Source organism: Achroia grisella, unplaced genomic scaffold (genome assembly GCF_030625045.1).
Source record: "Achroia grisella isolate CSIRO2021 unplaced genomic scaffold, CSIRO_AGI_Agris_v1 utg567, whole genome shotgun sequence".
Taxonomy (NCBI): domain Eukaryota; kingdom Metazoa; phylum Arthropoda; class Insecta; order Lepidoptera; family Pyralidae; genus Achroia; species Achroia grisella.
Genome location: NW_026712947.1, coordinates 150,158 through 166,133, shown reverse-complemented (window position 1 = coordinate 166,133; position 15,976 = coordinate 150,158). Strand labels below are relative to the sequence as shown.

Below are 15,976 nucleotides of genomic sequence, written 5' to 3'. Positions count from 1 at the left end.
GGTGTACTGTAGATGTATTACACATATAAAGCTTCCTCTTGAATCACTCTATACATTGCGTAGTTTAAAACATCTAAGCGAGCAAATAGTGGAAGCGACTTTATTTTATACTATGTTAAGATCATTTAACTTATTACTAGTTCTAAAACAAATGTCTGTACGTATTAATTAGTTGTTACATACATATATAGATAAAATTATATTATATGCTAGCTGCACCCGCGACTTCGGCTGCGTGGAATTTAACTTTGATTTTCTAAAATAAAAGTAGCCTAAGTTACTCCTTATTACATCAGCTACCTACCAATAAAAGTTCCGTCAAAATTGGTCCAGCTATTTCAGAGACACTCCAATTTTATTTATATGTATAGATTAGCGAGCGTCGTCCACGATTGCCTTTGCCGAGAATGATTGGGGTTTTTCTAAAAAGTTTTTGTTTTGTTTGTATGATAGGAAATTTAATTGTTAATTTATGAATTAGTTAACTTTGTTTAAAATTTAGGATGATGTTAAGTTTAGGTATATGTTTTATATTACAAAAGTGATATAAATACTTAAAATTTATAAATAGACATGCAATGTTATATTTACAATGTTTATACCGTCACATATTTTTAATACAGGTAGTACCTATTCAAAATTTTGTTTATATATTTAAACATAATCGAAAGCCAGGCCTAAATATATAAAAATGTGCTGTATATTTATGAATAAAAAGATTATTATTATTATTATATATTAATTATGTCACGATATATAACGACTAGCTTTTGCCCGCGTCTTCGCTCGCGTTAATTTATCCCCTTGGAATGGTGGAATTTATCAAAATCCTTACTTAGGGAATGCCTACGTCATAGTAGCTTTTTGCATGAAAAGTCTCAGCCCGATCGGTTTAAAATTGACAAAGTTTCATACAAACTTTCATCCCTTATTTTATCCACTTGGGGGTAGAATTAATCAAAATCCTTTCTTAGCGGATGCCTACGTTATAACATCTACCTGCATGCCAAATTTCAGCCCGATTCGTTCAGTGGTTTGGGCTGTGCGTTGATAGATCATTATGTCAGTCAGTCATCTTTGAGTTATATATATTTAGTTGATGAGAATATTTGTGGCTAATTACGATTGTAATGATAGATCGATTGTTCTAGATGTTTATGCTAAATGGTGATATGTATACGTTACCACTTCTAGTCAAATAAATGTATTTTTTATAATATGGAGTGCCTTATATTTATGTAGATAAATCTTACTTACTTAAACAACAAGTTTATACCATATAAAAATGTCTTTTTTTATAATTAAGTACCTGCAATATTTAAATTATTCTGCAATAAACAGTATAGAGAGGATAGAGAAGTGTTCAAGTGAAAATAGTTTTATACTAGTACGACTAGATGGCAATGTATTTTGCATACATATTTCTAAAACACGCTAATAAGATATTTTTGTTATATAGATATGTAATTTTTTTTATTTATGCACTTAAATCAATATATATATACGGTTGTAACCTCATAACTGTATTTTGATTCATTAAGTACAAACGCTCCTGATCTCCAGAACCTCGATTTTATACAAGTAGAGATATGGAAATTAAAATCTTTTCTTGGACCATTATTTTTATTTTGAAAATATTATACCTATTTCTTAATTTTTTATAGTAAAGCTTAAAATATTTTTTTTAATAACTATCATTAGGTATATACCCTTGTTTGTTGAAGAAGATTTTAATATAGGAATACCCAAGTTTTAAGTTACACATTATGATGTATGTGTACCATTTTACTGTACTAGTAAGTATTTTGTAATGTGTATATAAATAGTTTAATTTAGATTATGAATTGACAATGTATTCGCATTCTCAAATAAATATTACACATACTTAAATATTTATTTGTTGTAAGTACATTGGTATGGCATTAAGCTTATTTGTTAAATATTGCTAACTTGCTACTCGCCCCGGCTTCGCACTACATGTATTATACATATAAACCTTCGCCTTGAGTCCCTCTATCTATTGCTAAAAACTGCATTAAAATCCGTTGCATAGTTTAAAAGATATAAGCGAACAAACAGCGGGAGCGACTTTATTTTATACTATGTAAAGCAGATTCTAGAATATTAAAAAAACATTTCATTTTAGTCAAAGAAATACCATTTCCCAATATTTATAAGTGTATACTCAGTCTTTATCTTCACAATCAGACGTGTCATACATCATTTATTTCATTACTTAATGTATAAATAGAATAACTGTTGCTAGTTATTTCGAATGTTTCAAAAAATATTAATTTCATTGATAAGTGGTAGAATATGACCACGCAGTATCCACTCTTACTCCAATTTTATTTATATGTATAGATAATCTTCAAATCAGCTTGCCTTGTATGTTATATTTCGATTGGCAGATGTGATAGCGAAATTGTTGGACAAAATATGGACTAATATGTACAGTCCACTGGATTAGGTATGAGATATGAAGGTATAAGGAGTGAAAGAAAACGAGTAGTAAACACTAGACATTAATGTAAATATAAGTGTAAAAAATAAAATGTTAATAGTTCTCTAATATACATATAAATAGGTACTTAATTGTTAAATTTTAAGTAAGTTAAATTATTTTATTAAGACATATATGTATAAAATATATATTGTTTGTATATTTTAATGTGTTTTATTATAGTTACAACTAATATGAAAATTATTATCGTATTTTTTTTATGTAATTGCCCAATTCTGTCAGTGACTTAGTTTGTTTTATAAATTGTGTCAACATATGAGTACATAGTATAACCCTGGTTTTTTAGTAATAAATAAAATTTCAATTATTACTTTTTAAATTATAAATACCTAACTAACCTAACATGGCATCGGATCCTTAGCACAGATAAGAGATTATGTATTATTGACAGCCACGGTGGTCTAGCGGTTTTGCACACCGCTTTACTTTCTATAGTCGCAGGTTTGATTCCTCGCACGGAACAAATATTTGTATTTATGAGTATGGTTGCTTGTATTAGTGTATGTGTTTTCTATGAATATTATGTATGTATTTACAAAAAAATGTGTATTTATTTGAATCAGTTCTCTAGTACCTATAACATCGGATCTGCTTAGCTTGGGACTAGATGGCGCTGTGAATTGTCCAGGGTTATTATAAGAGAATAAGTATGGGAAACTTGGTCTCTTTATCGGTGATAATGGAAAGGTAAGCCCGCCTGCGGAAAAGGTTTATGCTAGCGGGGCACCAGTGGACGGTGATAAGATGAGCATAAGGTCAGTGCGATTAGCCTACCGTGACAAAGGAATTCAGTTCACCAGGAGTTTATTACAATGGTTTCCAGTTGAACCTGACCATGATACATTGCTAGTCATTACTATGTACTATATTACATCATGTTTGATTACTCCACATTACTGAAACTCCCCTTCCACAAGGTGTAATGTTTTTTTTATTGACAATGGAATGGTGCACCCACCTGCACTAACGATTTACGCTGGCGGGTGCGGGGACTGAGACCTCCACGACCTCCACCTTCCCCGTGGAAACCATCTGTAAGAGCAGGTGGGTGGTGCACAATATCGTTATCATCCATAAAAATACTTCTACGTAATTTTGTTAACTTCTAATAGAATAGAAAATAATTGTTACAAATAATGTAACATTCCTAGATACACAGACAGTTGTGTAAATAAATAATACAAAACATGCCCTATCCTTTTATGTAACAATTAGAAGTTCGCGCAATTATTTAATTGGGTAATATTTTTTTTTAATGAGGATACGATCTAAAATGTACTTTATACGTATTGAGATAAAAGCGGTCATTCTGTAACAAGTGTAACGGTACAACATTATTTTTGTAACTATTGTACGTGATGTGATTAGATCGAGTAATTTGTGATATTAAATTCAACTTTACGCTTCAGTAGTGCGACTAACACGTAAATCAGAGACTCTAATTATTTTTTTTAATTATTTAACAAACACCATTTAGTTGATTAAAAATGTGGCGTGTATTTTTTTTTAATGTCTAAAAGGTCAAGGTTGCCAAGTGTAAATGAATATGGGCATGGAAATTTTCGGTCGTGGAAGGAGTACTATTTCGAGAACAACATTGTTATTTTATTTTTTGTTGGTGATTGTGAGTGGTTGTTATAATTCAGGATTGGAGTTTTTGACTGAGGATCTTCTGCCATCACTATGCCCACTTCTAGCTGACACGTCTTCTATAATTCAGGATATATTCAAATTACGTACCATAGACAAGTGTGTTGTAGAAGTTATAGAAGACAATCCTACAACTTCTGAGCTACTCTCGGAATGCATTCGATGTGGTCGTGAAATTTCCCGGCAGAATACACAACGAGGCAACCAGCTAGTGCGCAGCGGGATCACTCTTGACGTATACCCTCCAGGACTGATGCACTTCTATCCTGCATCACGTCCTGCTGAGCTAAAAAAGGCTTCAGAAGCATCACAGGAGCTTCTAGCGGCTACTAAGCTGCTGCAGATGAGATTATCGAGGTTTGTAACGCATCCAGAATACAAAATTAGTTATATAACGAAATTAGTATAACTTTACGACTATAATATTAAATGGTGTAGTTAGAAACAGTGTAGATATAGTTGTGAAAAGAAATTTAATTGATTGAAAGTTTATTTTTGGGTGTTTGGGGTTTGTGGCGTTATTTTTTGTGAATTACAAGTCATGTTTTATAACACAAAACCATCATTATGAGTCTGAGCACCTCTATAGTATGTCATGTTTTGAAGGAAAGTCGGTTGGAAAATAAAAATAGTAATAATAGCAATCTAGTGTCAAGTTAAGCAGTGCTTATGCTATGGATACTAGACAACTGATACAAATACGATAATAGGTTCGAACCACTAGCGGTGCCCTTAGAGTAAAGTCCTATCCGTCAGGCGGGAGTTGATCTTTAGCCGCTCTATAGTCCGAAAAAAAAGATATATCAAGAAACATCGATATGAAGGAGGGGGGGGAGGTGATTGTTAGTAATAAGAACTAGTGGCCCCTTTGCTGGCAATGTAATGTCTATCAGGTCGACCTCCACACGATCCCTGGAAATCATCGTGACCTGACCTGACTTCGTCTTTATCATATCTTCCTTCATTGGTGCCCTGCCAGCGTAAATCGTTAGCGCAGGCAAGTGTATTATTTCATTATAATCCATAATCGATATAAAACAAAAAAAAACATTCGAGTGACGGCAGTAGGCTCGGTCCCTGACATGTTCAAATATATGTTTGTAAATATGTACAACATTTATTTGAAACGAATATGAGCTTAGTTTCGTGTCAGTTCTTCTCATCACAAAATCATTCCGAACTGACGGTAGATTTGACATATCATAAGAGTCTGTAATAAACCCATATGAATAAAGATATTTTGAATTGTGAATTTTTTTAATATCCAGCGAAATGTGGGCAAGTCAACTGTTGCGTTCACCACAATACAAAACACAAAAATAATAGTAGGTAATATAAAAATTTACAAATTTCTTGTCACTTTTTTTAAACTCAATTTGCTAGCTGAACTAGACAGTTAGGATTCAAAATGGGTCAATATATAAAACTATATGTTTGCTATATTTCGTCTACGCAGTTCAGGAGCAACATCCAACACCTTCCTCTCATTCCTCGAACACCAAGTGATAAGGATCCACGAGGGTTCCTCCTGCAGGCCGGTCCACGTCACATGTCACAACACGAAGTACCGCAGCATCGACGGCACGTGTAATAATCTGCGGCGGGCGGCGTGGGGCCGCAGCGGAGCTCCATTTACAAGGCTGGCCACACCACGGTATGCGGATGGTGCGTTTATGAGCTTAGATAAGAATAAACTATTAAGATCTCTCTTAAAAAGAGTATATTTATATTATAATACTAACTGTGCCCGCGGTTTCAAATTTCAATAAAAATTATAGTGTACGTATTATTCTGATGTATAAGCTATATTACTGTAAAGTTTCATCAAAAAGGTTCAGTAAGTTTTGCGTGAAAGAGTAACAAACATCCATACTTACAAACGTTTGCGTTTGAAAAATTATTAAGATTAGATTAGATTTTGAAATGTGGACCAATCTATTATCTTATTGAAAGTTACATCAGCGAGTTCTATAAGCCTTTCTCGTTCTTTTTGGGCTGAGTTTGCCTTCAGAATGAGTGGTAGAATAAAAATAATATGACTGTCCCTGAGTGCTTATACTAAGTTTATATCTATTTTATAGGTCGTATATTTAATTTTGTGACTTATTGATTGGTTGATTGTATAATATTGGAACAATTAAGCTAATGTTATAAAGGTTGGGTCTCTGTACCAGTAACCGCAGTCGCTGCGAATGTAATAATTAATGATGATTTTTTTAAAGGAATATATGCCATGCCGTTAGCAAAGAGTGGTCACCCTCTCCCAAATCCACGCGTGCTGTCTACGCGTATGTTCTCAGACCAGCAGATTTCCAGCCGTGTCTTCAATTACATGAACATGCAATGGGGCCAGTTCGTCACCCACGACCTGATGCTACAGGTTATGGAATCTACAGGTGAGTAAACGAAAATAAATAATTAATTTTAATTATTAATTAATTTAAAACTCTGATATTACTAATTAAATTTGCCGACCTCGGTGGTCTAGTGGTCTAGCACACCGCTTTACGATCGATGGTCGCGGGTTCGATTCCTCGCCCGGCACTAATATCAGTCATCTAGTACCCATAACACAAGCTTTAGCTAGCTTAACTTGGGTCTAGATGGCGCTGTGTCAATTGTCCTGAGATTATTATAATTATTTCTAAACTTCAAAAAAAAATCACATCTCCCCTCTTAAGGAGAGGAGATGGCAACTTACTTATTATTATTATTATATATTTATTTATGGAAGTATAGGTGAGACAAAATAATGTCTATGAATAATAAAGGCGCCGCCATGATAAAGATTATTTCAAAACAGGCATACCTCATATCATACACCGCGTTTTACATGTTGGGGATCGACTCATCAGCGCTCGCTAGCTCTGCCTGCACAAAAACAATTTATGTTGTTTAAAATAAAACTCTTAGTTATTATATACATCTGAATTGCTCTATTTAAGTGTTTACCATGTAAATCTAAGTTTTATAAGACCATTGTTTCAGAGTTTTTTCTCTGCTACAAAAGTTCACGTAACGAGATCAATCACGTCAATCAATCAATCAATGTACATAAGTATCAGCGACGAATGGTTTCTAATTGCTGAGAAAAATTGAGATTATTAACTTCAATATTTGCGATGCGAGGGTTAAGAGGCCAAAATCATTTTTATTGCAAAATTCCTATTACATAATCCAACTTAATGAAAATAGTTCTAAAAAGCAGATTTAATATTTGAGTTAACATATATTTTCAGATGAAGGAGGCATCCAGTGCTGTCTCGGTGAAGGGATTGATATTCTTCAGCCAGAGTGGCAGAATGTGAATTGTATACCGATATCCGTTCCTGAGGATGACCCGTTCCACCGTTACCATGGGATAAAATGTCTTAATCTAGTCAGAAGCGTTACTACCCCTAGAGATGATTGTAGTTTAGGGTACGCAGAACAGGTAATTATTATTAAATACTATTAGGACATATTAAATAATATTACGTACTGTTAGGTACACTTGTGGAATAAAAAGTATATAATCCATCACATTTAAAATTCATATTCATACCTATCCAATTAAAGTTAATAATTATTTTTACAAAATTTAATTTTGGAGTTAAATTTATGCAACTTGTTTGCTCTTCTGCGTATTGTTTTATATTATGTACTTATATTATATATTTTTTATTAGTTATTTATTAGAGAGAATTAATTAGAAGTAAAGAGCATGATGGAAGATCGCGGAAAGTGGCAAGAGCTCCACCGACAAGAGCGTAGCTCTTAAATTATGAATGAATGAATGAAATTATATATTTCACGGCGTCGGTAGTTTAGCGGTTTACACACCGCTTTACAGATGGTTATGGGTTCGATTCGCACGGTGCAAACATTCATGAGTATGATTGTTCGTAACGGTATGGCTATTTTCTATATATTTTAATGTAATAGAGTTTCAAGGCGTTTGTAGGTCGGGCTCACACCAACATGCAGCCCACCTTGGTGAAGGACTACTGGCCGAAGGGTGTGGTGTATCGACGCTAGCAGATTGCCGCAGATCATCAGTGCTGTGACCACACAGACATTTTATATTAATTTTAATATAATTCATATGTATGTTAGTCTGTAAGGTATTTACAATATGGGCCAGGTTTTTTATTGGGTTGTTTGGGGTATTGTCACGTGCTTGGACCAGTAGCACTGCGACCTACATAGATCTATTGTGCTCGCCCTATTTCAGAGTTCGCTGCCTAGACCCGTCAGGGACAAGAATTGGAGGATTGTAAACTTACCATAAAGGTTAATTCAGGAGTGAGCTACAACCACATAGGATGTGTAGTGGCGTTTCCTCTTCAGTTTGGCAAAATCTGCAGATTTTTGTTGTGTACACTCCTGGTTTACCATATAGGCCATTAGTGAATTAAATAAACAAATAAATTCTTATAATATTTCAGATGAACACAGTGACGAGTTATTTAGACGGCTCGCCTATTTATGGGCCGGAGAAGAAGCTAGCCTCGCGCCTGAGAACCAAGTCGGGTGGCAGGTTACGACAGGAAACTAGGGAGAAGTGCAAGAGAGGATTCTTGCCTTCCGTGGATGATAAATCTGTATGTGACCTGAGGAATACGTCTGAACCTTGTTATTTGGCAGGTAATGTATTGTCGTTGATTGTGCTATTGTTTTTTATTTATTTGTTAATTCATGAATTTAAAATACAAAATTATAATCTATGTACATCTAATATCATAACAATGTTTCTGTGATAATAATAATATAGTAATACTAATAATACTTTGATGTTTTTATTAGCTATGCCCGTAACTTTGTACGTATGATATTCAGTATTAAAATCCATATTACTATGATAAATAAGAAAGTGTTTCTGTCTGTTTACCTCTTCACGACTAAATGACAGAACAGGTCTTAATGAAATTTGGCATGACGATAGATATGAGGACATATATATTCTGTCTTGTATCTGAAAAAAAAACAGACAATATCGCTATAAATTAAATTGTTTCTGAGAAGACAAAAATTATTAAATATTTTTTTACTTCGTTTATACAATTATTAATTTTTTTTATGTACGGACAAGGCATGTTTACAATTGTAAATGTAGATCACTTTCTGGCGTGTCGTTATGCTGATTATAATGAAGTTGCGGATAAAAGTTACCTATCAGTTGTTCATTTTCTCAGAGTTAATTCTTTAATTTCCCGCTAGATGGCATTGTATAAGTTGTATGTATTTATTTATTTTGTAACGTAGGTCATAGGATCACTCCTGCGTATTCACTAACACTAGATTTTTTTACAGACACATGTTTGTATAAAGTGTAAATTAAATATTTACTTTGAGGGGATAATTTCTTATAAAATTGTTCTGTAAATTCTACTTTTTAGGTAATGTCAGAATAAATCAAACTCCGACTTTGGCACTCCTCCAGGCTCTTTGTCACTAGGTGGCACAGTATAAGTTGTCCATGGTTATTTATTTCTTAAAAATAATTGTATTATACTTTTGTAAATTCTTCTTTTAGGTGACGTCAGAATAAACCAAACTCCGACTCTAGCACTCCTCCAGACACTCCTTCTGCGGGAGCACAACAGAGTAGCCGATATTTTGGCATCCCTGAACCCTCTATGGTCAGATGAGAAGCTGTACCAGGAGACACGGAAGATTGTTATCGCTGAAATACAGCATATAACTTATCAGGAGTGGTTGCCTCTCAATTTTGGTGAGATCATTTGTTCTTGAAAAGTATATGTTTGCTCGTGGTATACTTTTATGACAGTTGACTGTATTTGTAGACTAGAACATTCTGGTCTGGTTTAAATTTAAATTACTATAGTTATATTATTGATTTAATATATTACGAATACGTTACATCTGAAATACTAAGTCATCATTTGTAAATCGCGGCAACTTTTAAGATTGAAATGAAATGTCACCCGCAACATGCTATAGGTACATGTTTAATTGATTTTTGAAAATGTTTTTTTTAATATTCAGGTGAAAGTTACTACCGCTACTACCGGATCTCACCGTCGACTCTCTACAGCCACGACTATAACGAGGATGTCAATGCTGGAGTCATTAACGGGTTCGGAGCGGGCGCCTTCAGGTTCCTCCACTCCGTTATACCCGACTCGATCATGACCTGCCCGTGGAGTTACCATGCCGCGTATTTGTATAAGTGAGTGTTTTTATTTTTTTTATTGAGGGTTTGGGCTATTGTCAGGAGCTTGGCCCTGTAGCACTGCGACCTACATAGATCTATTGTGCTCGCCCTTTTTTCAGAGTTCGCTACCTAGATCCGTTAGGGACAAGAATGGAAGCATAGCATAGCATAGAAAAGAAGCTATTATGTTTATGCATGGGTGTGTAGGATGTGTAGTGACGTTTGGGAAAGTCTGCAAATTTTTGTTCTGCACAGGCCTAGGTTTGCCATGTTTGTTTAATTTGCAGTGTCCTGTGGGCTAGTCATCATGCATGTTGTTTTTGCAATAGTCTATTGATAGCGTAAATTAGGTGTCAATTCGGTAAAATACCAAGGAACCTCAACTAGAGAATCCCAACTTCTAATTAAAAAAAATATTTTGTTTTTAATTTATTTAAGTTATCTACTGAGTTAAAGTAGATAACTTAAATAATTATTAGATAACTTAAATAGTTAGTCGCCAGTAAAAAATGTATTAAAATTTTAATGTATTTGTTATAAAAAAGAGGAAGGAGGCATCCAACGAATTTGCCACGGGCCTCGAACAGTAGAGTTACGGTGGTTAATAATGGTTAGCAATAAATGTTTTTCTTTCTTTCTTCCTTCATTGTTATCTCCCCATTACAGATTAAGCGACCACTACTTCAACCCGAGTCTTCTAGAATATTCTGCGGAGGCGTTCGATGACGTTGTCCGCGGGATGATCGCGCAGCCCTGCCACGAGGCTGATCCCTTCTGCACGGAAGAAGTTACCAACCACCTGTTCAAATCTCGCAACCAATGGGGGCTGGACCTCATCGCTGTGGACATACAGAGAGGCCGAGATCACGGTATCGCCTCTTATAACGATTACAGGTGATGTTACATTATGAAAGATGAGGAATACAACTCTATGCCGCGAACTCTGCTATGGAATTAATTATGTATCTTTTATAATAACCAGCTGTACCCACGACTTCGTCCACGTGGCATTTAACTTTATTTCTCTAAAAAAAAAGATTTTTTCTTAAACAAAAATAGCATAAGTTACTCCTTATTACATCAGCTACCTGCCAAAAAGTGATCCGTCAAAATCGGTCCAGCCATTTCAGAAATTAGCCGGAACAAACATACAGACTAAAATGGTAAAAAAATGTTATTTTGTTGACTGTACCGTATTTATATTCATATGCATGTAGTAAAAGACGGTTATTTCAATATTACAAACAGACACTCCAATTTTATTTATATGTATAGATAATAATCATTTATTCAGCATCGTACACATACAGAGTAAAAATATAGAAAACTTAAAAATTAATATCTATGAGCTGAAAAGCCTCCGCTCAGCTGGTGCTGCAGCGTGTCACTGCAGCTCTGATATTATAAACACGAAAGTTTGTGAGTATGCACGGATGTTTGTTACTCTTTGCCTCAAAAACTACTGAACGGATGTTATCAAACTTTACAGTAATATACATCATACTTATACATCAGAATAACATAGGTTATAATTTTTTTACGGGTAAAAACGAGGGTACAGCTAGTCTTAATTTGGTGGTTATCCTCATCACTGTAGTGTTATATATGTTATGATGAGGTGCCGCTACATAATATTTTATTTATTGTTGTATGTAGGTAGTGAGTATACCGGTAAAATAATTGCACTATTTATTACACACTAGCTGTGCCCGCGACTTCGTCCGCGTATTAATCTTATATATAAAATTCACGTGTCACAGTTTTCGTTCCCATATTCCTCCGAAACGGCTTGACCGATTCTTATGAAATTTTGTGAGCGTATTGAGTAGATCTGAGAATCGGCCAACATCTATTTTTCATCCCCCTAAATGTTAGGGGTAGTCCACCCCTAATTTTTTTTATTTTAAGGAAAACAACGTTTGCCGGGACAGCTAGTATAATAATGTAACCCAAAATGGGAAAGAAAAAAGATTTCTCGTTAAAACTTCAAGAATGACGATTTTCTATGCAAACTTTCATCCCCTATCTTTTACCCCCTTAAATATAACAATTTTACAAGCTTAGTCATATTTATTTATATTTAATGAACAGTCTAAATAATAAGTTTCAAGATTAAAGCTAAAAGGTTCTATCCCTTCATCTCCCCTTTCAGCCCCTTACAATCCGTTATTCGCATTAAAAAGTAGCCTATGTCCTTTCTCAGGGTCTAGACTATCTGTGTACAAAATTTAATTGAAATCAGTTCAGTAGTTTTGGACTGAAAGCGAAACAGACAGACAGAGTTACTTTCGCATTTATAATATTAGTAAGGATTATTAAGTGTATTGGTAGTGTGCTACATGGTTTATAAATAACGCTTCCAGCCGACGCGGAGTCGGAACGTGGACTTATTTTACACTTAACTTAAATTTATGTTAGTGGAGACGTAAACTAATGGAAGGGTCGCAAGTGTCGACGGAAATGTGTATTACAAGTGTAGGCACAATATTATAAACGGAAAGTTTGTAAGTATCAATGTTTGTTACTCTTTCATGCAAGAACTATTGAACTGATTTTTATGAAAGTTTACAGTAATATAGCTTATCCTTCAAAATAACATAGAGCTTATAAATTTCACGCGGGCAAAGCTAGCATCTAATATACAAAAATATTATGTCAGTGTCAAAGAACTCTTCCAAAATTTTTTATTATGTAACTGGTTATATAAGTAGTAATAGTATATATAAGTATTATTAATATAATATTTCTTGAAATATCATTTCAGAGAAATCTGTGGCTTGTCTAAAGCTGTGACTTTTCAAGATCTGTCTGGGGAAATATCACAAGATGTAAGTATTTTTATAATTCTAGAATTCCACCACGGTCTGTTACGGCATCCTATGTGTAATCTATACGGCATCTTATGTGTAAATTGGAGTCTCTGTTTGTAATATTGAAATAACTGTTTTTACTATATGCATATGAATGTAAATACGGTACGTACATCAAAATAACAATTTTTACAATTTTTATCTGTCGGTCTGTTTGTTCCGGCTAATCACTGAAATGGCTGGACTGATTTTGACGTAAGGAGACCATAAGGAGTTATTTAGGCTACTATTATTTTAGAAAAGTTCTTTTATTTTAGAAAAATAAAATAAAATTCCACGCGAGACAAAGTCCGTGACTTCGTCCGCGTGGAATTTTATGTTATTAACAGCATGTATTATATATAAATATCCTCACCGATGCTTCTCAAAACAAATACGAAAATATCATGTATGCCAGGAAAAACATTGACAGTTTTAAAGATGTAGGCGATTACACTAATAAAAGCTTACGTAATCAACAAACTAGTTTTAAAAGTTAGTATTCGTTAGTTAGTATTCGTTTTATGGAAATTGCGTAGTTTTACAACAAACTGCCAGAATCTTTTTTTTTATATTAAAATCTGTACTCAAATTGCCAGAAAAAAGATGTCTTATAAAATATTCTTTATCTTTATCTATAAATCTTTGTAAAAAGGCCTATTATAAAATTGAAGAATTTATAAATATTAATAATGTTTTTGTAGAAAATATCTAACTTAAAATTGATAGCGCGGACATTGAACAGAGATTAAGTGCGTAGCGGTTTCTATGTTGATTGTCGCATACGGAATCCTTGTTAATATAAATAATTAAATCAATATTCATTTAAAAGAGCAACACACAAGTTTCTTGCTCGTTCTTCTTGTGATGAGTCTGCTTTTGAATGAGCGGGAGAATAAAAAAATGTGACTATACAAAAGTGCTTATATTAAGTTTATTTGAATAAAGATTATTTCTATTCTTTGGCCTTCCGCGGGTTTGAAGGCATCCTGTCAAACAATTCTTCAGAATATAGTCCGTTGTATATATATATTTACTTAGATACTTTGTTTTCTTTTAGCGTATAAATGCGTTATCGCAAATGTACGAGAATGTCGATGACGTGGACTTATTCGTTGGTGGTGCAATGGAGCGCAGCGTCCACGGTTCGATGCTCGGTCACACCTTCCAGTGCATCGTGGCGGAACAGTTCTACAGAACAAGGATTGGAGATAGATTTTTTTACGACAATGCCGAGATGCCTCATTCCTTCACATCAGGTAAATATATTCAAGAAATTATTCGACCTTCATTAGGAAAAATCACAGGATCGTTCCACGTTTTATTTATTTCACCTGATAGTGTGAGTAATCATTTTTTTTTTGATGTAATGTATTTTTTAGGCATTACTATAAAAAAATATTGGCATCCTGCAGTCCTTCTCTACATATGTGATCTGTATTACAGGTTTTAACTTATTTCAGACACCAGCTTCTCACAACAATTGATTGTGATAATAAATATATGCAATGCATTATCTAAATGTAACTGTAACTGTAACTACATGTAACTGTTCCCAATGTGTACAATGTTTGTGAGGAGAAATAAATAAATAATTCAAATTCAAATTCAAAATATTCATAATTCAAATTCAAATAGTTCATGTAGATCTATTACAGACTCTTATGATATGTCAAATCTACCATCAGTTCTGAATGATTTCGAGATGAGAAGAACTGACAAGAAACTCGGCTCGTATTTTTTTTTAAATTTGTACATATTTACAATAATACACCAGATTCATTTAAATTCAAACTTGGGAGAATAGTGACCACCAGCATATGCTATTGAAAAAAAAAACGAAATATCTAATCAGTGTTCGCAACCTGAACAGACCAGTCCTCATAAGCAGCACCCGTTCACGAGTATGACGGATGAGCCAGCCATCATTGCACTTAACCATATTAAAGGGAGCACATCGACCCGACCCACCACGCCGCCACAAGTTTGAACTTCATAGCGAGCATGACTATTTCAAGTTGCTCCACTACGTCATTTATATTATTTACATTATAATTACTATATGTGTAAGTGTGCGAATTTTCAAACTCGTCTGTTCGCGCAATTTTGTTACAAAGGTTTTGCTTCACGTATACATATATATGAATTGTTTTTACAGAACAATTGCAACAAATTAAAAAGGCGTCAATGGCCCGCTTGATATGCGACAACACCGACCACGTGTACTACGTGCAGCGGCGAGCATTCGAGGTGGAGGGCTCGTACAACCCCAAGTACAGCTGTAACGACTACAACGCCATACCATATGTAGACTTGACCTCGTGGAGGTCACCCACGTTATTTGACTCATAAAATACTAGTCCTATACGGCGGATCCACTTGAAGTTTAGTCACCCTTTTATTTGAAAAAATTGCCACAGTCCTTATTTCATACATAATAATGAGTCTCAGGACGCCATCTAGTCCCAAACTAAACAGAGTTTGTGTTGTATACTAGACAACTGATACAAATACTTAATCTTTATTGTAAATACATAAATATTGTACATTGAAAACGCTCAGACAGATACAAGCAATCATACTCATGAATGAATCGAACCCGCGACCATAGAAACCACCCAGGCCGTCATAACTCATCGAATTAGTAGTCTTAATATTATTATTTGTGCTTGTCTCCTAAAGACTAATAGCGTGATGTTTTATTCAAGAATCGGCTTATTAACTGTATAAAGGATTTTTTTCGAATTATATCAGATTTGAAAAATAAAGGTCAACACACATTCGGCAAAACTAAAA

At 34.2% G+C, this 15,976-nt stretch overlaps 1 protein-coding gene across 1 annotated transcript; it reads left to right on the top strand.

Annotated features, from left to right (window-relative positions):
• The first annotated feature begins 4,070 nt into the window (after positions 1 to 4,070).
• Positions 4,071 to 15,731, top strand: LOC131848705 (peroxidase-like). Its single transcript, XM_059198642.1, has 11 exons — positions 4,071 to 4,531; positions 5,631 to 5,839; positions 6,397 to 6,570; positions 7,414 to 7,607; positions 8,602 to 8,800; positions 9,690 to 9,887; positions 10,163 to 10,346; positions 10,998 to 11,225; positions 13,096 to 13,159; positions 14,241 to 14,439; positions 15,339 to 15,731. The coding sequence occupies exons 1-11, from the start codon at positions 4,071 to 4,073 to the stop codon at positions 15,530 to 15,532; spliced, it is 2,304 nt and encodes a 767-aa protein (XP_059054625.1). The 3' UTR covers positions 15,533 to 15,731.
• The last annotated feature ends 245 nt before the right edge of the window (positions 15,732 to 15,976 follow it).

What these genes read in the sequence shown, in the direction of transcription:
- LOC131848705 (XM_059198642.1), top strand. Translation starts at nt 4,071, where the DNA reads ATGGGCATGGAAATTTTCGGTCGTGGAAGGAGTACTATTTCGAGAACA. An exon ending in GCCTCTTATAACGATTACAG is followed by an intron (nt 11,226 to 13,095) that starts GTGATGTTACAT and finishes ATATCATTTCAG; the next exon opens with AGAAATCTGTGGCTTGTCTA. An exon ending in CTGGGGAAATATCACAAGAT is followed by an intron (nt 13,160 to 14,240) that starts GTAAGTATTTTT and finishes GTTTTCTTTTAG; the next exon opens with CGTATAAATGCGTTATCGCA.